Here is a 25139-nt window from a genome sequence, read left to right on the forward strand (position 1 = left end):
GCGTTTGGGTGGGTGGGGGTGGTTTCCCTATTGTTGTTTTTAAATGTCATATGGGGGGTTATTGTATATGGGGGAAATCCAATGTATAATTTTTGTATAATTTTTGATTGTTGTGTTCTTGTTTCTTTCACAGGTACCATACTACCCCTAACACATACCACCACAGATTTGAAACCCCACTGCTTAGAGCAGCTGTGGATAAAAGAGGAAGTACAAAGAAATGACAAAGATACATGAATTGGAGCACAAAAGCTAACTGTTTTAGCATGCTGTTGATTGGTTTTTAAATTGCCCCGAAACATGTGTGTAAATTACGTGATACACGATTAAATTGTGGATGTATGGGAATTCAATAACGCAAGTTAAAAGTAGAAATTCTAAGCATGCATCACCCCTGTGAGGGAACGAAGGTTCAAAGAGTGTGAGCTTGCAGCACAGCCAAGACAAAGGCTGCTGTGAACTTTACAAGCAGCAGTATCATGTTTTGTTTGTTTGGAGGAGATTTGTGGAGTCATGTTATTATTTAGAGTTATCTTTCGGAGGAATGACCCTGAAGTTGCGTTTTTTTGATCTTTAATCATTTAAGTGCTTCAAGTCCAAACAGTTGACAGAAACCTGAAGTCATGTTTTCTGGCCAGAGGCATGATTCCAGGATTATTCTGAACCACATGTGGGAATTTTAATCCGGATATAAATTCACACATGTAAGAATGAGGCCAAGTGGAGGCTTGGCAGAAGAGCCACTGGTGGGAGAGGGAGTGAGCAAATTATATGTGGATGGAGCTAGGAAGTATATAGGAGGGGAGCCCCGGACGACATGGACCGCAGTGGATACTGAAGGTGAGTTGATTGCAGGAGAACAGATCCCCGCGAACCACTCAGCACGAATAGCTGGATTAATAGATCTAACAAAGGCCCTGGAATGGGGCAAGGGAAAGCTAATCAATGTATACACTGACAGTCGGACACTTCTGGCGTAGTTCATGCCTATATGACAGCTTGGAGTAGGCGAGGGTTTGTGACCTCCGGTGGAGGACACATACGGCATGAGAATTTGATCAGGGACTTGATCCTGGCCGTCCGACAGCCCTTAGAAGTAGCCGTGATTAAGGTCTAGGCCCATCGGAGAAATGAGAATTATGCACAGCAAGGTAACAGTTTTATCCGATCAGGCTGCGAGAGACCTATTAGAGCAGGAACGGGTGGGGATGTAGACTCCAGGAATAGTAGCTGTGAAGGCCGCAGGCAATGCTGATATTGATGTAAGGCAGGTACAAGAACAAGCACTCGTGGAGGAAAAGGGGAGGGGGGGGTGGAGAAATAACGGGAGACAGATAGGCCATGATGGAATATGGAGGAGAGAGGGAAAGATAATAGCCTCCGAGGCTGTGCAACAATCCCTGTGGGACATATGCCATGGACAAGCGCACACAGGGCGAGACAATATGATCAAACCATTAAAGGAATGTTGGTGGTGGAAGGGAATGGACAGGGATGTGGCCAAATTCTGCTAGCGATGCATACAGTGCACCCTGGTGGAACCAGGCCGTCCCTGCAAGATAAATGGGAAGTCAGGGGCAACAGGGGGAAATTTGCAATTAGATTTTACTGGGCCTTTGCCTCAGGTACAGGGTAGAACATACTGTTTGGTGGTTGTAGATCAATTCACCCGGTGGGTGTAAGGATGCCACTGCTAGTACCGTGGCTTTGATATTGGCTAATGAAATAATACCAAGGGGTCCCACTTCAACTGGATTCTGACCAACGGATCCATTTCACGGGGAAAATCATGAGGGAGGCTTGTGGGGTTTTTGGCATTCAGCAAAGATTCTACATCCCACACCATCCTCCAAGCTTGGGAATGGTAGAGTGGATGAACCAATCCTTGAAAATAGCCTAGCCAAAGCTATATTGCAGGAAGGGAATAATTGGGTACGGACCCCGCATGCAATATTGTTGCGACAAAGAGCAATTCCCATCCGGGGTACGGGTCTAACCCCTTTTGAGTTAATGCCAGGAAGAACAATGCACCTCCCGGAGGAGGTGATAACTGGAGGAGCGGAACTTGAGATAAGCAAAGCCACTGTACTCCAATGCATGCAAGATCTGGTGAACCGCCTGCATGCCCTTAAGGGTCAAGTAATTGCACAGCAACAACATAGAGATTGGACCAAACTTACTGGAAAGGATACCCCAGAACTGCCGACACCAGGGGGTAGGGTCATGGTCAAACTCATGATAGGTAAAATGGGACCAGGGGTTTGATGGGAGGGACCCTATGCAGTAATCATCGCTGGACAAATATGTGCCCTAATAGATGTGAAACCCGGTCCGTGGTGGCGGCACTGGACACAGTTGATTGGCAGCTAAACATTCCAGGATTTAGATGTTTCAGCCGGGAAGAGGTAAAAGGGATGGAGGAGTTGTGCTACTGGTTAGGGAGAATATCACACCTGTACTGCGGGAGGACACCTTAGAGGGCAGTGAGGCGATATGGATAGAGATTAGGAATAAGAAGGGTGCAGTCGCAATGTTGGGGGTTTACTACAGGCCTCCCAACAGTCAGTGGGAGATAGAGGAGCAGATAGGTAGACAGATTTTGGAAAAGAGTAAAAGCAACAAGGTTGTTGTGATGGGAGACTTTAACTTCGCCAATATTGTCTGGGACTCACTTAGTGCTAGGGGCTTGGACGGGGCAGAGTTTGTAAGGAACATCCAGGAGAGCTTCTTAAAACAATATGTGGATAGTCCAACTAGGGGAGGGGCTGTACTGGACCTGGTATTGGGGAATGAGCCCGGCCAGGTGGTAGAAGTTTCAGTAGGGGAGCATTTCGGGACCAGTGACCACAATTGAGTCAGTTTTAAAGTGCTGGTGGATAAGGATAAGAGTGGTCCTAGGGTGAATGTGCTAAATTAGGGGAAGGCTAATTATAACAATATTAGGTGGGAACTGAAGAACATAGATTGGGGGCGGATGTTTGAGGGTAAATCAACATCTGACATGTGGGAGGCTTTCAAATATCAGTTGATAGGAATTCAGGACTGGCATGTTCCTGTGAGGAAGAAGGATAAATATGGCAAATTTCAGGAACCTTGGATAACGAGAGATATTGTAGGACATGTCAAAAAGAAAAAGGAGGCATTTGTCAGGGCTAGAAGGCTGGGAACAGACAAAGCCTGTGTGGAATATAAGGAAAGTAGGAAGGAACTTAAGCAAGGAGTCAGGAGGACTAAAAGGGGTCATGAAAAGTCATTGGCAAATAGGGTTAAGGAAAATCCCAAGGCTTTTTACACGTACATAAAAAGCAAGAGGGTAGCCAGGGAAAGGGTTGGCCCACTGAAGGACAGGGTAGGGAATCTATGTGTGGAGCCAGGGGAAATGGGCGAGGTACTAAATGAATACTTTGCATCAGTATTCACCAAAGAGAAGGAATTGGTGGATGTTGAGTCTGGAGAAGGGTGTGTAGATAGCCTGGGTCACATTGAGATCCAAAAAGGGTGTTGGACGTCTTGAAAAATATATATATTTTTTAATAAACAATTTTATTGAGGTATTTTTGGCATATAAAACAATGTCATTGTATAGTACTGTACAGAAAAGAAAAGCAAATAATGCATAGTACAAACCACAACTCCATTCTCGTCTTGAAAAATATTAAGGTGGATAAGTCCCCAGGGCCTGATGGGATCTACCCCAGAATACTGAAGGAGGCAAGAGAGGAAATTGCTGAGGCCTTGACAGAAATCTTTGGATCCTCTGTCTTCAGGTGATGTCCCGGAGGACTGGAGAATAGCCAATGTTGTTCCTTTGTTTAAGAAGGGTAGCAAGGATAATCCAGGGAACTACTGGCTGGTGAGCCTTACGTCAGTGGTAGGGAAATTACTGGAGAGAATTCTTTGAGACAGGATCTACTCCCATTTGGAAGAAAGGGGTCGTATTAGTGAGAGGCAGTACAGTTTTGTGAAGGGGAGGTTGTGTCTCACTAATTTGATAGAGTTTTCGAGGAGGTCACAAAGATGATTGATGCAGGTAGGGCAGTGGATGTTGTCTATATGAACTTCAGTAAGGCCTTTGACAAGGTCCCTCATGGCAGACTGGCACAGAAGGTGAAGTCATAGGGAATCAGAGGTGAGCTGGCAAAATGGATACAGAATTGGGTAGGTCACAGAAGGCAGAGAGTAGCAATGGAAGGGTGCTTTTCTAATTGGAGGGCTGTGACTAGTGGTGTTCCGCAGGGATCAATGCTGGGACCTTTGCTGTTCATAGTATATACCAATGATTTGGGGGAAAATGTAACTGGTCTGATTCGTAAGTTTGCGGACGACACAAAGGTTGGTGGAATTGCGGATGGCGATGAGGACTGTCAGAGGATACAGCAGGATTTAGATTGTTTGGAGATTTGGGCGGATAGATGGCAGATGGAGTTTAATCCGGACAAATGTGATGTAATGCATTTTGGAAGGTCTAATGCAGGAAGGGAATATACAGTGAATGGTAGAATCCTCAAGAGTATTGACAGTCAGAGAGATCTAGGAGTACAGGTCCACAGGTCACTGAAAGGGGCAACATAGGTGGAGAAAGTAGTCAAGAAGGCATACAGCATGATTGCCTTCATTGGCCGGGGCATTGAGTATAAAAATAGGTAAGTCATGTTGCAGCTGTATAGAACCTTAGTTAGGCCACACTTGGGAGTATAGTGTTCAATTCTGGTCGCCACACTACCAGAAGGATGTGGCGGCTTTAGAGAGGGTGCAGATGAGATTTACCAAGATGTTGCCTGGTATGGAGGGCATTAGCTATGAGGAGAGGTTTAATAAACTTGGTTTGATCTCACTGGAACGAATGAGGTTGAGGGGCAACCTGATAGAGGTCTACAAAATTATGAGGGGCATAGACAGCGTGGATAGTCAGAGACTTTTTCCCAGGGTAGAGGGGTCAATTACTAGGGGTCATAGGTTTAAGGTGCGAGGGGCAAGGTTTAGAGGAGATGTATGAGGCACGTTTTTTTTTCTTTACACACAGAGGATAGTGGATGCCTGGAACTCGCTGCCAGAGGAGGCGATGGAAGCAGGGACGATAGTGACGTTTAAGGGCCATCTTGACAAATGAATGAATAGGATGGGAATAGAGGGATACGGACCCCGGAAGTGCAGACGATTTTAGTTTAGAATGGTCGGCGCAGGCTTGGAGGGCCGAAGGGCCTGTTCCTGTGCTGTACTTCTTTGTTCTTTGTTCAGTAGGGTACCCTTTCAGAGGATTAGTGCAGACTGGAAGGGCCTAATGGCCTCCTTCTGTGCTGTGGGGATTTTATACAGATCTTATATCAAGTAAATACGTTCTTTACAAGTTATCTTTTCAAGTTTTGATCGGCTGTCACATGACTATAATCTCAGGACAATAACCTTATTTTCCGATTCCAAGTCAGTTGATGTCACATGTTTTGATACAGCATACCAACCTTCACAGCTTCGGCGGTCCACACTCCCTCTGATATTTCTCAAGAGGAAGACCATGAAATAATGTCCACAATTGAGTGCTCATTCAAGCTTTACAATAACGATTTTCCGTGCTGGGAACTGCATCACCAATTGCCAGAATTCGAGACTTGCTAATGTTTCACGTTGGGCCCTTACTTGAATGTATAAACTTTTATCAATGTTTGTTCCCAACTAATTTACAACAGAATAGCCAGTTTATGTAACTTGCAAGAAAAACAAAAACACTGGCAATGTACCGCAGATTAAAATCTTACAAGACTGGTTAACTTTACATTTAAATCTTCAAATGAAGGGCCTCCTCCATCTACTTGCACAGTATGGCAATCCTTGCAGTATATCCAGCACTGCCGCTTTTAACTATATGTTAGAGAGTTGGGTGCATTGATGCAGTCCTTATGCACCACACAATCGAACTGCACAAAAGGCTTCATGAAATGGGTCACTGGTTTTCTAATTGTACTGCTCCACTGCATGAGTGCTGGAAGTTCAGGAGGCGCCGTCAGATAAATGACTTTTCAGGTGGCTAGATAATATCGCATGCTGCTATTTGAAAGGGTGTTCTTCCTATACCCAGGCCAACCTGATCCTTCAAACACCACCAAAAACATCTAATCTAAAGAGTAGTGCAGCATTGTCACCATTATGCTCAAATTCAGACTTCAGTTTGTTTAATGCCTGTTCCTCATGCATCAGGATGTCGGAAACCATAGACATTCTGCACAGCTGTGGCGATATGCCTATGGGCCAGATCATAGCTGGATGGTGAGAGACCTCCAACCAGCAGGTGGCAGTACAGACACACCATGCGGTTTCAAGATCACGGCCATGTGACCGGGGACCTGCATATAAAGAGGGGCTCATCCGGCCATCTCGAGAAGAACACAGGAGAGAGGGTAATAAAATGTACATGTGGCAAGTCAGCAGAAGTTGTGAGTTCCAGAGGAGTAGCAAGACTCCATGATAACGTGCTCTGCATCAGATTGCCATCCTACTGAATAAGACACAATAAGAGGAACTTGGTTGGACAGATCAAAGTGTTGGGTGAGTTCATCTTTAAAGTACAAGGGACCAACACAACATGGTACCAGGCATGAAGATTTGAGGTTGGCAACGGCAGTGACAACGTTAGGCATTCGGCTGGAAGATTGCCCTGGTGAACTGCAACCTGAGGCGACCCAACACGTAAAAATGTTGAAGTTCAGATGGACGGACTGAGGGCCCCCACCCCAGCTTCGGACATCCGGCTACGTAGGTGAGAAATGGCGGCTATTCAAACGGCCGTTTGAACTTTATGTTTTGGCCGTGGGCCTGCAGGCCCAGCCTGATGAAAGGCGAATCGCGTTGCTCCTAACATTGGCAGGTTCACAAGCACTCGCAGGTTCACAAGCACTCAAATATATAACTCATTTGTCTTTTGAAAGTGCTTAGATAAACACTGCTCCCCCAAGAAGAATGAAACATTTGAGCGTTATATGTTTCATATGTATATCCAGAGACCTGGCGAATCATTTGATGATTTTGTCACAGACCTGAGGCTGAAGGCCCAGTCATATAACTTCGGTGACTTAAAATCCTCGTTAATTCACGACCAAATTGAATATGGTGTGCTTGATGATAACCTTCAGGCGATACTATTGCGGGAGGAAGATCTAGTACTGGAAAAAAGTGAAGATTTGCCAGTGGATGAAGAAGCCAGCGCCATTAGTGCTGTGACTCACGTCATAAAGAAACGTGGTCCCGGCTTCCGGGTGCGGCGATGACCAGCTGAGTCGCACGTTTCGGCAGCTCCCGGTGAAACGGACTTTTGGGCTCTTGATAGGAGCCGCAACGGCAATTTTGACGGCTAAAAACACTGTGCGGTAAACCAGAAGGGAATCCCCCCTGGATACGGATGAAAAAAGGAGGAGAAAGTGGCCGGATTGCAGTGGATCCTTTAGAACAGCGGCAAGGAAGGCAAGCAAAATCCAAGATGGCGTCGGAAGGTGGCAGTTTCACATGGGGCCCTGAACAACAAGAGTTCTTGAAATGCTGTGTGGAAGAGCTCAAAAAGGAAATGAAGAAAGAGCTGTTGGCCCCGATACTACAGGCGATCGAAGGGCTAAAGGAGGAACAAAAGACCCAGGAGCGGGAGCTTCGGGTCGTGAAGGCAAAGGCAGCCGAGAATGAGGACGACATACAGGGCCTGGTGGTGAAGACGGAGATGCATGAGGCACATCAGAAACGATGTGTGGAAAGGTTGGATGCACTGGAGAACAATGCAAGGAGGAACAACCTGAGGATTCTTGGTCTTCCTGAAGGTGTGGAGGGAGCGGACGTCGGGGCATATGTGAGCACGATGCTGCACTCGTTAATGGGAGCGGAGGCCCCGGCAGGTCCGTTGGAGGTGGAGGGAGCATACCGAGTGATGGCGCGAGGACCGAGAGCAGGAGAAATTCCCAGAGCCATAGTGGTGAGATTCCTCCGTTTTAAGGATAGAGAAATGGTCCTTAGATGGGCAAAGAAAACTCGGAGCAGTAAATGGGAGAACGCGGTGATCCGCGTTTATCAAGACTGGAGTGCGGAGGTGGCGAGAAGGAGGGCGAGCTTTAATTGGGCCAAGGCGGTGCTTCATAAAAAGATGATAAAATTTGGAATGCTGAAACCGGCAAGACTGTGGGTCACATATCGAGGCAGGCACCACTACTTTGAGACGGCGGATGAAGCGTGGACTTTTATTGTGGAAGAAAAACTGGAATGAGCGGGTTATTAAAAAGAACGTTTGAACAAAGTGGTGGGGCGAATGTGGGGGGCGAAGAGGGGGGTTAAAAAGGGGGGAAAGAGGAGTTTTATGTACTAATCCTGCGATGTGGTAACTTTTCTCTCTTCCACTGGTGGTGATGGGGGGAGGAGGGGAGGTGGAGGAGATGGGGCGTTGGCCATTGGGGGCGGGGCCAAGGGAGAAGCGCGGGCTTGGTTCCCGCGCTATGATAATCATGGCGGGAATAGAGAAGCAGGAAGGAGGGGGCGTCGCACGGTACGAGCCGAGGTCGGCCAGAGTTTGCTGACTTCTGGGAGCAACATGGGGGGAGTAATTACGCTAGCGGGGGATCTAGCGGGGGGGGCGTGGGAGGGGGGGAATTACTGGGTTGCTGCTGCTGGGGAGAGGGGGGAGCTGGTATGGGAGAGGATGGGCGGGGGGGCACCGCCTGGGGGAGATACAGCTGCGTGGGAACCGGGTGAGGAGCTGGAAAAAGGGGATGGCTAATCGACAAGGGGGGGGGGGGGGGGGGGGGGGGTAGGAAGCCCCCCAACCCGGCTGATCACGTGGAACGTGAGAGGGCTGAACGGGCCGATAAAGAGGGCACGGGTACTCGCACACCTTAAGAAACTTAAGGCAGATGTGGTTATGTTACAGGAAACGCACCTGAAACCGATAGACCAGGTTAGGCTACGCAAAGGATGGGTGGGGCAGGTGTTCCATTCGGGGCTAGATGCGAAAAACAGGGGGGGGCTATATTAGTGGGGAAGCGGGTAATGTTCGAGGCAAAGACTATAGTGGCGGATAACGGGGGCAGATACGTGATGGTGAGTGGCAAACTACAGGGGGAGACGGTGGTTTTGGTAAACGTATATGCCCCGAACTGGGATGATGCCAATTTTATGAGGCGGTTGCTAGGACGCATTCCGGACCTAGAGATGGGAAAGCTGATAATGGGGGGAGATTTTAATACGGTGTTGGAACCAGGGCTGGATAGGTCGAAGTCCAGGACTGGAAGGAGGCCGGCAGCAGCCAAGGTACTTAAAGATTTTATGGAGCAGATGGGAGGTGTAGACCCGTGGAGATTTAGCAGACCTAAGAGTAAGGAGTTCTCGTTTTTCTCCTATGTCCATAAAGTCTACTCGTGAATAGACTTTTTTGTGCTGGGAAGGGCGTTGATCCCGAAGGTGAGGGGAACGGAATATACGGCTATAGCCATTTCGGATCACGCCCCACACTGGGTAGACTTGGAGATAGGGGAGGAAACAGGAGAGCGCCCACCCTGGAGAATGGACATGGGACTAATGGCAGATGAGGGGGTGTGTCTAAGGGTGAGGGGGTGCATTGAAAAGTACTTGGAACTCAATGATAATGGGGAGGTCCAGGTGGGAGTGGTCTGGGAGGCGCTGAAGGCGGTGGTTAGAGGGGAGCTGATATCAATAAGGGCACATAAAGGGAAGCAGGAGAGTAAGGAACGGGAGCGGTTGCTGCAAGAACTTTTGAGGGTGGACAGACACTATGCGGAAGCACCGGAGGAGGGACTGTACAGGGAAAGGCAAAGGCTACATGTAGAATTTGACTTGCTGACTACGGGCACTGCAGAGGCACAATGGAGGAAGGCACAGGGTGTACAGTACGAATATGGGGAGAAGGCGAGCAGGTTGCTGGCACACCAATTGAGGAAAAGGGGAGCAGTGAGGGAAATAGGGGGAGTGAGGGATGAGGAAGGAGAGATGGAGCGGGGAGCGGAGAGAGTGAATGGAGTGTTCAAGACATTTTATAAAAAATTATATGAAGCTCAACCCCCGGATGGGAGGGAGAGAATGATGGGCTTTTTGGATCGGCTGGAATTTCCCAAGGTGGAAGAGCAGGAAAGGATGGGACTGGGAGCACAGATCGAGGTAGAAGAAGTGGTGAAAGGAATTAGGAGCATGCAGGCGGGAAAGGCCCCGGGACCGGATGGATTCCCAGTCGAATTCTATAGAAAATATGTGGACTTGCTCGCCCCGGTATTGACGAGGACCTTTAATGAGGCAAAGGAAAGGGGACAACTGCCCCCGACTATGTCTGAAGCAACGATATCGCTTCTCTTAAAGAAGGAAAAGGACCCGCTACAATGCGGGTCCTATAGACCTATTTCCCTCCTAAATGTAGATGCCAAGATTCTGGCCAAGGTAATGGCAATGAGAATAGAGGAATGTGTCCCGGGGGTGGTCCACGAGGACCAAACTGGGTTTGTGAAGGGGAGACAGCTGAACACGAATATACGGAGGCTGTTAGGGGTAATGATGATGCCCCCACCAGAGGGGGAAACGGAGATAGTAGTGGCGATGGATGCCGAGAAAGCATTTGATAGAGTGGAGTGGGATTATTTGTGGGAGGTGTTGAGGAGATTTGGTTTTGGAGAGGGGTTATGTTAGATGGGTGCAGCTGTTGTATAGGGCCCCGATGGCGAGCGTGGTCACGAATGGACGGGGATCTGCATATTTTCGGCTCCATAGAGGGACAAGGCAGGGATGCCCTCTGTCCCCATTATTGTTTGCACTGGCGATTGAGCCCCTGGCGATAGCGTTGAGGGGTTCCAAGAAGTGGAGGGGAGTACTTAGAGGAGGAGAAGAACACCGGGTATCTTTGTATGCGGACGATTTGTTACTATATGTGGCAGACCCGGCGGAGGGGATGCCAGAAATAATGCGGATACTTGGGGAGTTTGGGGATTTTTCAGGGTATAAATTGAACATGGGGAAAAGTGAGTTGTTTGTGGTGCATCCAGGGGAGCAGAGTAGAGAAATAGAGGACCTACCATTGAGGGAGGTAACAAGGGACTTTCGTTACCTGGGGATCCAGATAGCCAAGAATTGGGGCACATTGCATAGGTTAAATTTAACGCGGTTGGTGGAACAAATGGAGGAGGATTTCAAGAGATGGGATATGGTATCCCTGTCACTGGCAGGGAGGGTGCAGGCGGTTAAGATGGTGGTCCTCCCGAGATTCCTCTTTGTGTTTCAGTGCCTCCCGGTGGTGATCACGAAGGCTTTTTTTTATTTTTTTAAAAGGATCGAAAAGAGCATCATGGGTTTTGTGTGGGCCGGGAAGACCCCGAGAGTGAGGAAGGGATTCTTACAGCGTAGCAGGGATAGGGGGGGGGGCTGGCACTACCGAGCCTAAGTGAGTATTATTGGGCCGCTAATATTTCAATGGTGAGTAAGTGGATGGGAGAGGAGGAGGGAGCGGCGTGGAAGAGATTAGAGAGGGCGTCCTGTAGGGGGACTAGCCTACAGGCTATGGTGACAGCCCCATTGCCGTTCTCACCGAGGAACTACACCACAAGCCCGGTGGTGGTGGCTACACTGAAGATTTGGGGACAGTGGAGACGGCATAGGGGAAAGACTGGAGCCTTGGGGGGGTCCCCGATAAGAAACAACCATAGGTTTGCCCCGGGGGGAATGGATGGGGGATATGGAATGTGGCGAAGAGCAGGAATAACGCAACTGAAAGATGTGTTTATGGATGGGAAGTTCGCGAGTCTGGGAGCGCTGGCCGAGAAATATGGGTTGCCCCAAGGGAATGCATTCAGGTATATGCAACTGAGGGCTTTTGCGAGGCAACAGGTGAGGGAATTCCCGCAGCTCCCGACACAAGAGGTGCAGGACAGAGTGATCTCAAAGACATGGGTGGGGGATGGTAAGGTGTCAGATATATATAGGGAAATGAGGGACGAAGGGGAGACTATGGTAGATGAACTAAAAGGGAAATGGGAAGAAGAGCTGGGGGAGGAGATCGAGGAGGGGCTGTGGGCAGATGCCCTAAGCAGGGTAAACTCGTCATCCTCGTGTGCCAGGCTAAGCCTGATTCAGTTTAAGGTATTACACAGGGCGCATATGACTGGAGCACGGCTCAGTAAATTTTTTGGGGTGGAGGATAGTTGTGCGAGGTGCTCGAGAAGCCCAGCGAATCATACCCATATGTTTTGGTCATGCCCGGCACTAAAGGGGTTTTGGATGGGGGTGACAAAGGTGCTTTCAAAAGTAGTGGGGGTCCGGGTCGAACCAAGCTGGGGGTTGGCTATATTTGGGGTTGCACAAGAGCCGGGAGTGCAGGAGGCGAGAGAGGCCGATGTTTTGGCCTTTGCGTCCCTAGTAGCCCGGCGTAGGATATTGCTAATGTGGAAAGAAGCCAAGCCCCCGGGGGTGGAGACCTGGATAAATGACATGGCAGGGTTTATAAAGCTAGAGCGGATTAAGTTCGTCCTAAGGGGGTCGGCTCAAGGGTTCACCAGGCGGTGGCAACCGTTCGTCGAATACCTCGCAGAAAGATAGATGGAATGGAAAAAAGAAGGCAGCAGCAGCAGCCCAGGATCGGGGGGGGGGGGGGGGGGAGGGGGAAGATAGGAGGAACCAGAAGGACTCTCAGGGTTGTTAATATATACTGTATAATATGTATAGGTCGTTTCTACAGATAATTATATATTGGACTGTTAAAGTATATTTTTGGAGAGTGTTACTTGTGATAAGGCAGTTGCCAATTAGGGTTAGTTTTCATTTTTGTTATTTATTATTTATTAATTTTCTGTTTATAAAATAGGTCATAGTTATTTGTGTTGTTATAATATTGTGTAAAGGATGCACAATGTACTGTGTTGGTTGACCAAAAATTTTCAATAAAATATTTTTTTAAAAAAAGAAACGTGGTCCCAGTGCAGGCGGCCATTTTAAGCGGCCGTCAGGAGTTTGCGCCACCTTGTGCCAAAAATGTGGCACTCAACATCTCCCACGGCAATGGCCGGCATATGGAAAAGCCTGTTCCAGGTGTGGCTGTGTTGGGCACTTTGCAAAATTCCACCATTGATCATGCATGAGCCGTGCATGCCGTAGATGAAATTGACACAGAAGAGTAATTTTACATTGATTTCATCGCGCCGAGAAACCATGTGGTGAACAGAAACAAGATGGAAGCGCAATCAGAACAAAGCATGAAGCCAACCAGAAGGTTCTGAACAATTTCACGTCCATACTCAAATCAAAAGGTATTGCTCAATGATAATTTCATTCAGTGTGACTTTGACCGTAAAACGTTAATGAACCTAGTAAAATCAGCATATTTTGCAGCAGCTAAATGTGAAGCGAGACTTTGCGAATCGGCCAGGAATCATGATAGACTTCGGCAACAGAATGCTAGAGACTTTTGATGTTTGTGTACAGCTCTCAGTGGCAGCTGTAAAGCACACAGTACTTTTTCATATCGTTGGTTTGGATGTAGACTCAGTGATTGGTTTAAAATCGTGGAAATCATTAAATCTAGTCGAGCGGTTAAATCTCCAAGGAGATAGCTGGTCGCCTGTACACAGTGAATCACTGCAAGGCATTAAGGTATGCACGGTGTATGAGGATTTAGAAGAAATCCTATTGGGAGACGACAAACCAGGCATAGGGACAGAATTGCCGGCGAGCATTCCACAATTCTGGCTAACAGCCTTGAAGAACGTGCTTCGACTCAATGGCATGATACGAGGAGATGGTGAACCCGTATTAGAGCACCTGCGTGATAGGAGTGTTAAATGGACAGAGACTAAAAAGCCATGGAGCTTCACTCTGGAGTTTGCATTCAGCCTAATGAGTACTTTACAAATGAGGTGATAAGTAAAGTGCAACAGGTGGATTCACAGCCGCTGAAATCGTGCATGGATGAGCCGCAGATCATCGGATCCACAGTCAACTGGAGGGACGGCAAAATGTTACAGTCCAAGAAAGTCGAACAAAACCAAACCACAGGGGCCCGAGCAATCACACACAACAGTGAAAAGAACCACATCCAAGGAATCTTTTTACAACCTTTTCAGGCCCACTCACGTTCCACAAAGTGAAAGCTTAAGCCCAGCAATGGCGGCCAAGCGAAAGGCTGGTTTTGAAATTGGCGCCCCATTTCAAAAGCATGTAATTCCGTGTGCACAGTTACAGGTGCAAAGACGGACGGTCGTGCCGAATCCGGGGCCGAATATCATGAGAAACTGTTTGACGTTACTGACGATGATGAAGGTGAGACAGATGCTAAACACAATGAACTGCTTGTCCATCTCTTCGCCAGCAGCACACGAGGCTCCAGAGACAAGCCTCCGGTGGTCTGCAAGCAATGACAAGGTGGTCACGGGGGACGCCCGGAACATGCTGGATTCTGTGGAGAGTGGGAATTTAGAGATGGCGCAGACAGAATTGAAGGCTGCCTATGCTACTGACGATCGGCCATTGAGGGAACAAGAAGCACAAGATATCGTACCTATTTTAGAGAAACTGGCCTCGGAGATACATGTCCCACCCCAAGTTCTGGAAACGGTTCCAATGACGCACTCCCAAGCAGGCGGCGATATAGAAGACGAATGGGAGGACATTGATGAAGAGGCTGAGAGAGGTGATGCGGAAGTAGGATTATTAGGCGACTCTGACACTGATCCTGAAGGCGACCTAATGACCACATCATTATGCAGCTCCACTCACCATGAGTTTTGTCCGGAAGACCCAGGGCTTGGATCAGCTCAACCATAAGCCGTAGCCATCTCTAGTGATGACGACCAAGCCAAGATGAGGTGAGACCACCAAGCATGTTTCCATCCTCCCTGCTGGCACCAGAAACCAGGGTGATCCAGCATGCTGATGAGGCCGTAGAAATGGGCGCGCTCACACTGTCCAGGGACGAGCAGATGCCTAGACTTCTTCGGACACCTCACCACACAAAAACGACCAGCGCCACAAAAGAGGCGGCGATAGAGAAGAAACCAAGAGACACACTAGAGCACTTCAACGTGTCCAGAAAACAAAGAGGAAGAAGAAAAGGCTAGGAGAACCACCAAATCCCGCCAGCCAGCCAATATCGAATGCACTTGCAGATTACAAGCAACAACGTGCCAGAAAACGAAAGCGAAAGCGACTGCTGACGCAGATGTGGCGGTCTTGGACAAAGGCCTTTCAACAGCACCGGGGGAAGCGCAAGGCAAGCAATAAGCCGGCATGTGTGCCCGACTCTGCAGAAGTGGAAACCGATTTGAAACATTGATTTCTGCACAGAATGCAAATGAAAACTTTGTCAAACTTGCTTACTCTATCAGTGATATGCCTTGTCTGCATAATATGTAAAATGTAATGTTTCCTGTAAAGGGAATTTAAATTGATGTATTGTGAGGAAGGGGGATGTGGTGATATGCCTACGGGCCATATCATAGTTGGATTGTGTGAGACCTCCAACCAGCAGGTGGCAGTACAGACACACCATGCGGTTTCAAGACCAAGGTCATGTGACCGGGGACCTGTATATAAAGAGAGGTTCATCCGGCCATCTTGAGAAGAACACAAGATAGAGGGTAATAAGACATAAAACAGGTCAGCAGAATTGTATGTTCCAGAGGAGTAGCAGACTCTTATGATAACATACTCTGTATCAGATTGCCATCCTACTGTGCGAGATATAATAAAAGGATCTTGGTTGGACAGATCGGAGTGTTTGATGAGTTCATCTTAAAAGTACAAGGGACCAAACACAACAATAGCAACTACAACAGAGTCACTTATCCTTTTATTCACCTCTTGCTGTGCCAATGAATATTGGGGACAATAAAGCAAATTGTGGAAAGGTTACGTATTTCCATTTGTACAAGGTCCAGAGTAAAGATATTCCAATAGGTTTTTACTTGCAAGCGTAATTCAGTGAAATACAATCACTGACATTTTAAGCCTGTAGATTTCCAAACTGTGCAAGTGCCAGTGTCCTGTGAGCTCTCCTTCCCTTCCTCTTGGCAGTTTATTCCATGTTCCCTGAGGGCTAGGGGTCTGGATTGTGAGGAATTTGTTAAGGGTGTCCAAGAAGGTTTTTTGGAACAAATGTGGATAGTCCAACTAGAGAAGGGGCTATATTGGACCGAGTACTAAGGAATGAGCCCGGCTAGGTCATCAAAGTTGCAGTGGGGGAACATGTGGCGAGCAGTGACTGCAATTCCCTAAGCTTTCGGGTACTCATGGAAAAGGGAGAGTGCTGTCCTAGGGTTAAGGTGCTAAATTGGGGGAAGGCTAACTACAACCAGATTAGGCAGGATTTGGAGGCTGTTCTTTTGGAGAGGCTGTTTGAGGGTAAATCCACATTTGGCATGTGGGAGTCTTTTGAGGAGCAGTTGATGGGAGTGCAGGTCAGGCATGTGCCAGTAAAAAGGATGAAGAACGATGACCAGGGAAACTGCAAATCTTGTCAAAAAGAAAAAAAGATGCATACGTGAAATATAGCAACTAAAAACAGATGATGAAGCACTTGAGGAATACAAGGAAAGTAGAAAAGAGATCAAGCAGGGAGTTAGGAGAGCATAAAGGGGTCATGAAATGTCCTTGGCAGACAGGATTAAGGAGAATCCCAAAGCATTTTATATGTATATTAGGTGCAAGAGGGCAGCTAGAGAAAAAATTGGTCCACTCAAGGACAAAAGGAGGGAAATTATGTGTAGAACCAAAGGAAGCAGGTGAGGTCCTTAATGAGTATTTTGCATCGGTATTCACACAAAGGAAATGGACATGTTATTTGGTGGTGTCTCAGAGGGATGTGTAAACATTTTAGAACAGGTCGTTATTATGAGGGGGGAAGTGTTAGGTGTGTGAAAAAGCATTAAGGTAGTCAAATCCCCAGGGCCAGATGGCATCTTTCCCAAATTACTGAGGGAGACAAGAGATGAAATCGCTGGGCCGCTGACAGAAATCTTTGTGTCCTCATTGGCCACAGGTGAGATCCCAGAGGATTGGAGGATAACCAATGTTGTACTGTTATTTAAGAAGGGTTGCGCGAGTAAAACTCAAGAGTAAAGAAGGCACTCCTGGAACAGGGTCACGGAGAGGGAGCTTGGCCCTCCTGAGCTTTATTAACTATTACAGGACGGCCAACATATCGATGGTCAGGAAGTGGGTAGTGGGGAAGGGGTCGGTGTGGGAGCGAGTGAAAGCGGCATCCTGTAAGGGTACGAGTTTGGAGACGTTACTGTCGGCGCCCCTGCCGTTTTCGCCGGCTCGGTACTCTATGAGCCCTGTGGTGGTGGCAGCCATTACAGTGTGGGGGCCAATGGAGGCAAAACATGAGATTGGAGGGGGTGTCAGTGTGGTCACCGATTTGTAACAATCACCGGTTTGCCCCGGGGGGGGGGGGGGGGGGGTGTTGGCTGGGAGCTATAGGGGATGGCGGCGGGATTGAGAGATTTGGGGACCTATTCATTCAGGAGGGTTTCCCTACCGTGGAGGCATTAGAGGAGGAGTTTAAGTTGCCAAGTGGGAACGAGTTTCGGTACCTCTAGGTACGGGATTTTGTCCGGAGGCAGGTTCCAGGCTTCCCTCGCCTCCTCCTGAGGGGGTTACAAGATAAGGGGATGTCAAAAACAGCGGTTGGAGAGAGGAAGGTCTCGGAAATATACAAGGTGTTGAGGGAGTGGGAAGGGGCCCCTATCAGGGAGGTGAAGAGGAAGTGGGAAGAGCTGGATGGGGAGTTATAATTAGAGCTGTGAGAAAAAGCCCTGAAGAGTCAATTCATCCTCGTCGTGTGCAAGACTTAGCTTGATCCAGTTCAAGGTGGTCCACCGGGCCCACATAACGATAGCCTGGATGAGCAGGTTCTTTGAGGAGGTGGAGGACAGATGTGGGCGGTGTGGGGGTAGCCCGGCAAACCATGTACATGTGTTTTGGGCATGTCCGAAATTGAGGGGATTCTGGCAGGGATTTGCGGATGTTATATCAGAGGTCCTGGAAGGACAGGTAACTCAGAGTCCAGAATTGGCAATATTTGGGGTATCGGAGGATCCGGGGGCCAAGGGGTGGAGGGAGGCCGATGTCCTGGCCTTCTCCTCCCTGGTGGCCCAGCGATGGATTTGGATTGGATTTGTTTATTGTCACGTGTACCGAGGTACAGTGAAAAGTATTTTTCAGCGAGCAGCTCAACAGATCATTAAGTACATGAGAAGAAAAGGGAATAAAAGAAAATACATAATAGGGCAACACAAGGTATACAATGTAACTACATAAGCACCGGCATTGGATGAAGCATGCAGAGTGTAGTGTTAATGAGGTCAGTCCACAAGAGGGTCATGTAAGTGTCTGGTAACATCGGGGAAAAAGCGTTTTTTGAGTCTGTTCGTGCGTGTTCTCAGACTTCTGTTTCTCCTGTCCGATGGAAGAAGTTGGAAGAGTGAGTAAGCCGGGTGGGAGTGGTCTTTGATTATGCTGCCCGCTTTCCCCAGGCAGCGGGTGGAGTAGATGGAGTCAATGGATGGGAGGCAGGTTCGTGTGACGGACAGGGCTGTGTTCACAACTCTCTGAAGTTTCTTGCGGTTCTGGGCCGAGCAGTTGCCATACCAGGTTGTGATGCAGCCAGACAGGATGCTTTCTATGGTGCATCTGTAAAAGTTGGTTCGGGTTAATGTGGACATGCCGAATTTCCTTAGTTTCCTGAGGAAGTATAGGCGCTGTGCGCTTTCTTGGTGGTAGCGTCGACGTGGGTGGACCAGGACAGGTTTTTGGAGATGTGCACCCCTAGGAATTTGAAAATGTTAACCATCTCCACCTCAGCTTCATTGATGCTGACAGGGCTGTGTACAGTACTTTGCTTCCTGAAGTCAATGACCAGCTCTTTAGTTTTGCTGGCATTGAGGGAGAGATTGTTGTCGCTACACCACTCCACTAGGTTCTCTATATCCCTCCTGTATTCTGATTCGTCGTTATTTGAGATCCGGCCCACTATGGTCGCATCGTCAGCAAACACGTAGATGGAGTTGGAACCAAATTTTGCCAAGCAGTCATGTGTGTACAGGGAGTAGAGTAGGGGGCTAAGTATGCAGCCTTGCGGGGCCCCGGTATTGAGGACTATTGTGGAGGAGGTGTTTGTCATAATATACATCAGTACATTATGGTACAATCACATACACACACTGATGGACATGCAGTAGGACCAACCAGCATACATAACACCGCAGCCAATCACCAGTGAGAGCACAAGCACTATAAAGACAGGGGACAGGAGAGTTCCCGCTCATTCTAGCAGCAGCCAGCTCAGAGCACAGAGCTCACAGCCTGCATCACAGACATTCACCATGTGCTGAGTGCCTCACTATAGCTAGTGATAGGAAATGGTCCACAGTTAAGCTGGTATTGCTTATACCCAAGTTTACAGTATGTTAGCACAGGTGAACAGTTAATAAAATAGCGTTACACCACTTCCAGCATTGTTGGCTTGTTTGTGAACCAGGACACCCAACACGACAGTGTTGTTGTTTATTCTTACTGATTGTGGTCTGTTGGTCAGAAAATCAAGGATCCAGTTGCAGAGTGGGGTGCCAAGTCCTAGGAATTGGAGCTTTGATAGGAGCTTGGCTGGGATTATGGTGTTGAAGGCGGAACTGTAGTCAATAAATAGGAGTCTGATGTAGGAGACCTTGTTGTTGAGATGCTCCAGGGATGGGTGTAGGGCCAGGGAAATGGCGTCTGCTGTGGACCGGTTGCGACGGTATGCAAATTGCAGTGGATCAAGGCGTTCTGGGAGTATGGAGGTGATGTGCGTCATGATCAACCTCTCAAAACACTTCATTACGACTGAAGTCAGGGCCACTGGACAGTAGTCATTGCGGTACATTGCCTGGTTCTTCTTTGGCACCGGTATGACGGTGGTCCTCTTGAAGCAGGTGGGGACCTCTGAGTGGAGAAGGGACAGGTCAACGATGTCCGCGAACACCTCTGCCAGCTGGTCCGCGCAGGCTCCGAGTGCACGACCAGGGATCCCGTCCAGCCCATCGCCTTCCGAGGGTTCACATTCAGCAAGGCCGATCTGACTTCGGAAGCTGTGATGGTGGGTATGGACGAGTATGGGCTGCTGGGGCACTCGACAGCGGATTGTTGGTTACCTGCTCGAACCGAGCATAGAATTCATTGAGTTCATTGGGGAGGGGTGCGCTGCTGCCGGAGATACTGCTCGGCTTTGCTTTGTAGCCTGTTATGTTGTTTAGTCCTTGCCACAACCGCCGAGAGTCTGTCTGTGACTCCAGCTTGGTTTGATATTCTCTCTTGGCATCTCGGATGGCTTTGTGGAGGTCGTACCTGGATTTCTTGTATAGGTCATGGTCAGGGTCGTCTGACTTGAACGCCTCAGATCTGTCCTTCAGTCGGGAGTCAGCCTCGCGATTGAGCCATGGTTTCTAGTTGGGGAACATACGTACTGCTTTCTTTGGCACGCAGTCGTCCACACATTTGCTGATGGTGGCATACTCATTTAAGTTGGTCGCTGAGTTCTTAAATATGTCCATGATAAAAACTGTCCATGATTTTGCTGGGATGGAGGGACTCTGAGCCCCCGAAGTCAGGACAGTGGGTCAGCGATATGGCAGGGTTTCTCAGTCTGGAGAAAATTAAATTCGCTTTGAGGGGATCAATTCAAGGGTCCGTCCTGAGCAGCCGTTCATAGACTACTTCAAGGAGAATTGAACGTCAGCAGTAAGGGGGGGGAAAAAAAAAAGGAAAACAGGAGGCATGGCAATGTTACAATGGGACAGAGAATATAGTTTACGGGTAGCTAGGAATAGAGTGCGGGGAACAGGGGACGTTGTTCTGTAGGTTTTTTTTTCTTTCCTTAAGTGAGTCGGCCCGCGCGGTTGTTTAAGAGATGTTAATGTGTCAAACTATGAAAATTACAAATGCTTCAATAAAATATTTTCTCAAAAAAAAAAAAGGGTTGCAAGGATAATCCGGTTAATTATAAGCCAGTGAGCTTGACGTCAGTGATAGTGAAAATGTTGGAAAAGATTCTCAGAGATAGGATCTATGCACATTTGGAAGTGAATAGTCTTATTAGCGACAGACAGCATGGCTTTGTACGAGGGAGGTCATGTCTCACTAATTTAATTGAGTTCTTTGAGTAGGTGACAAAAGTGATTGACGAGGGAAGGGCTGTGGATGTTGTCTACATGGACTTTAGTAAAGCATTTGATAAGGTCCCTCATGGCAGGCTGGTGCAAAAGCTTAGATCACATGGGGTCAGGGGTGAACTAGCTGGATGGATTCTGAACTTGCTTAGCCATAGAAGACAGGGGGTAGCAGTGAAAGGGTGTTTTTCCGAATGGAGGTCTGTAACTAGTGGTGTCACAGGGATCAGTACTGGGACCTTTGCTGTTTGAAGTATAAATATAAATGACTTGGAAGAAAACGTAGCGGGTCTGATTAGCAAGTTTGTGGATGATATTAAGATTGCAGGAGTTGCGGATAGTGATGAAGATTGTCAGAGAATACAGCAGGATATAGATAGGCTGCAAAATTGGGCAGATAAATGGCAGATGGAATTTAACCCGGACAAATGAGAGGTGATGCGTTTTGGCAGATCCAATTTAGGTGGGAGCTATAAAATAAGTGGCAGAACCATCAGGAGCATAGAGACACAGAGATCTGGGCGTGCAGGTCCACAGATCCTCAAAAGTGGCAGCACAGGTGGAAATGGTGGTAAAGAAAGCATATGACATGCTTGCCTTCATCGGACGGGGTATCGAGTATAAATTGCTCAAAAATTATGTTAGTTATATAGAACTTGGTTAGGCCACATTTGGAATATTGTGTCCAATTCTGATCACCGCACTACCAGAAGGATGTGGAGGCTTTGGAGAAAGTACAGAAAAGGTTTACCAGGATGTTGCCTGGTATGGAGGGTATCAGCTATGAGGAGATTAAATAAACTGGGATTGTTCTCCCGAGAGAGATGGAAGCTGAGGAGCAACCTAACAGAAGTTTATAAAATTGTTAGGGGTATAGATAAGGTGAACAGTTGGGAGGCTTTTTCCCAGGGTGGAATTGAAAATTACAACGGGGCACAAGTTCAAGGTGAGGGGTGGGGAGTTTCAGAGGAGATGTGCGTGGGAAGTTTTTTTTTTTTTTTTTTTTTTTTTTTTTTTTTTTTTTACACAGAGGGTGGTGGTGGCCTGGAATGCACTGCCAAGTGAGGTGGTTGAGGCAGATGCGTTAGCGACCTTTAAAACTTATCTGGATAGGCACATGAACAGACGGGGTATGGAAGGATGTAGGCGGTTGGTCTGGATAGGACACGTGATTGGCGCAGGCTTAGAGGGTCGTAGGGCCTGTTCCTGTGCTGTATTGTTCTTTGTTATATGGGGTTGTCACAATACTGGTTGATCACCTTCCTATCACCCATAATTCGGCAAGCGGTTTTACAGCCAGATCTCCTTGCTGCCGCCCCATAGCACTCAAAGGCAATTGGATACGGTCAGATGTTTAGTGCCTTCTCTTAGTGGTTAAGAAACCCAGCCACGTTTTCCATTATCTAAAATTTTCTAGAATAGGGTTTAAGATCATTGGTATGAATGGCAAAGTTAATAACTGGGGGCGCGATTCTCCTACCCCCCCCCCCCCCCCCCCCCCCGCCGGGTCGGAGAATCAATGGGGCCTGGCGTGAATCTCGCCCCCGCCGTGTCCCGAATATTCCGCTACCAGAGAATCGGCGGGGGCGGGAATCGCGCCGCGCCGGTCGGCGGGCTCCCCCCAGCGATTCTCTGGACCACGATGGGCAGAAGTCCCACCGCTGTCAACCCTCGCCAGCCGGCGTGGATTGAACCACCTACCTTACCAGCGGGATCAGACGGCGCGGGCGGGCTCCGGGATCGTTGGGGGGGGGGGGGGGGCGCGGGCGATCTGGCCCCGGGGGGGTGCCCCCACGGTGGCCTGGCCCACGATCGGGGCCCACCGATCGGCAGGCGGGCCTGTGCCATGGGGGCACTCTTTTTCTTCCGCCTTCATCATGGTGTTCACTATGGCGGAAGCGGAAGAGACACCCTCCACTGCGCATGCGCGGGGATGCAGTGAGCGGCTGCTGACGCCTCCGCGCATGCGTCGCCCGGCGAAATCCTTTTGCCGCCAGCTGGTGTGGCGCCAAAGGCCTTTCCCGCCAGCCGGCGGGGCGGAAATCACTCTGGCGCGGGCCTAGCCCCTCAAGGGGAGGGCTTGGCCCCTAAAGGTGCGGAGAATTCCACACCTTTGGGACGGCCCGACGCCAGAGTGGTTCACGCCACTCCATTACGCTGGATTCCCCTGCCTCACCGGGTAGGGGAGAATCCCGGGCCTGATAACTATCACTGCAAATTTTAGTTTCCATAATGGTTTTGTAAAACCGAAATGGTCAGAAAAATTTGAAACAGGAATGGACACTTGACCAGTGAATAAGTGTCAGCCAGGCTTACATAGGGGTAATAAAAATAGTGGGGAAAATGAACCTTTTACAAACAGTACCAAGAGGCAAAGCGTTGAAATGTTCTTTGCACCAAGAGAACCATACTGAATTAGGTACAACGGAGATTGTACTTACCTACTATGGATACCATCCAAACTAAAATATACGTAAACCCAGAAATCCACACAGCACTCATTAAAAACGTTAGAATGAACCACTTTCTCCATTGATGCCTGCGACAATCCGGAATTGTGACGTACAGCAATACAGCGATGGGAAGAGATAGTACCCACATGATTCGCTTTGTATCTGATTCAGGCATCACGAAAACAGGAGATTCATCTGTATGTGTTTAAAAAATAACCTGGTCAAATAATTCAAACATTAAAAGAACATACAGATCATGATGGGCAGCATAGTAGCATAGTGGTCAGCCTGTTGCTTCACATCCTGCCATTCAATTCAGTTGTGACTGGTTTATTTAGAGAAGATACAGATCAAACATTTTGGATGAAAAACGTTAAGATATCATTAAATAGTAAACAGGCTCATAAAGGATACATTTATTTCACAAAAAGACAAGGATCTGTAACCACTTAAAATGGCCAACTCCCGATTTAAAATAGCGAACGGCAAAGGCTGATGGGAAAGTCAGCCAACAGGACAAAACCGAGCAGCTGCAGGTTGGCTGTGTATTTACCTCTGGAAAAGCCAGACAAGATCCATGCCAGCAACCATCAGCATAACAAAACAACAGCCATCTGCATACTAATGAGCAACCCCGGGAACAATGAGCAACATTTAGACACACAAAGCAAAACCAGACTCTTCGGCGCCAGCAGAAGCCTACACAAAGGGAGGTGAACGACCACCTCAAGATCGCCCATCGATCAGGGAACCGCTCCAGCATTGGAGAAAATCGAACCAAGTGATTGGGACAAAGTCCAATCACTTGGAACCAGGTACAGGATCCGCCCCGAAAGGCAGGAAGCCCCTGGGGACTATAAGAATTGAGCCCCAAGTTCAAGGCACTCTCTCTTCACTCTTCAACAGCCGCGCAAAACTGTAAGTCTTACTTCAACACTTGCTACGAGATAGGCGCTCCTACTACCAATCTGTACCAACTTTGAATCCCGCAGGCTCAGAACCAGAACGAAAGGCCATTCGTTTCCCTGACGTGGTGGGCCAGTTCCAAGTTAAGTATTGGTCTGTTAGCTGTACAAGTAGCTTAGACATAGAATTTGTACATGAGTAGTGATTACTGTGTATAATAAATGTGTTTTGATTTAAATCTTACTAAGCGGCGTATTGGATTATTGATCATTACTCGGACTTGAACCACGTGGCAGTATCATAAGGATACCTGGTGACTCAAGAGCAAAAGGTGATAAAACAGAGCAATTAAACTAAGGCAAAGTTAGCAACAGATCTAAAAATGCTGGAAACAAGACAGGGTAGGCCAGTGTATACAGTTGACATGGAGCAGAAATCTAAATTGAATATGGTTAAAAATGAGAACATATCGCGGGAAGGAAACAAGAAATGGGAGTGGAATACTCGTTTAATGGTTTGGCAAAACATCTCAGACGAAGCAACAGGAAGGTAATAAAAGAAATTCAGCAGATGAAAGAAACAGTGGATACGGGAATAACTTGGGTAATGGGAAAACTGAGTAAAA

The 25139-nt window shown here is 48.1% G+C and overlaps 1 protein-coding gene across 1 annotated transcript in view; it reads right to left on the reverse strand.

Annotated features, from left to right (window-relative positions):
- Positions 1 to 25139, reverse strand: part of slc24a5 (solute carrier family 24 member 5) — an 83659-nt gene that overhangs the window by 34646 nt on the left and 23874 nt on the right. The window contains exon 7 of the mRNA XM_072470602.1: positions 23597 to 23803. Within this exon, the coding sequence (XP_072326703.1) occupies positions 23597 to 23803 (207 nt within the window). The remainder of the gene's footprint in view (positions 1 to 23596; positions 23804 to 25139) is intronic.

The sequence above is a fragment of the Scyliorhinus torazame genome, chromosome 12, assembly GCF_047496885.1.
Source record: "Scyliorhinus torazame isolate Kashiwa2021f chromosome 12, sScyTor2.1, whole genome shotgun sequence".
NCBI lineage: Eukaryota > Metazoa > Chordata > Chondrichthyes > Carcharhiniformes > Scyliorhinidae > Scyliorhinus > Scyliorhinus torazame.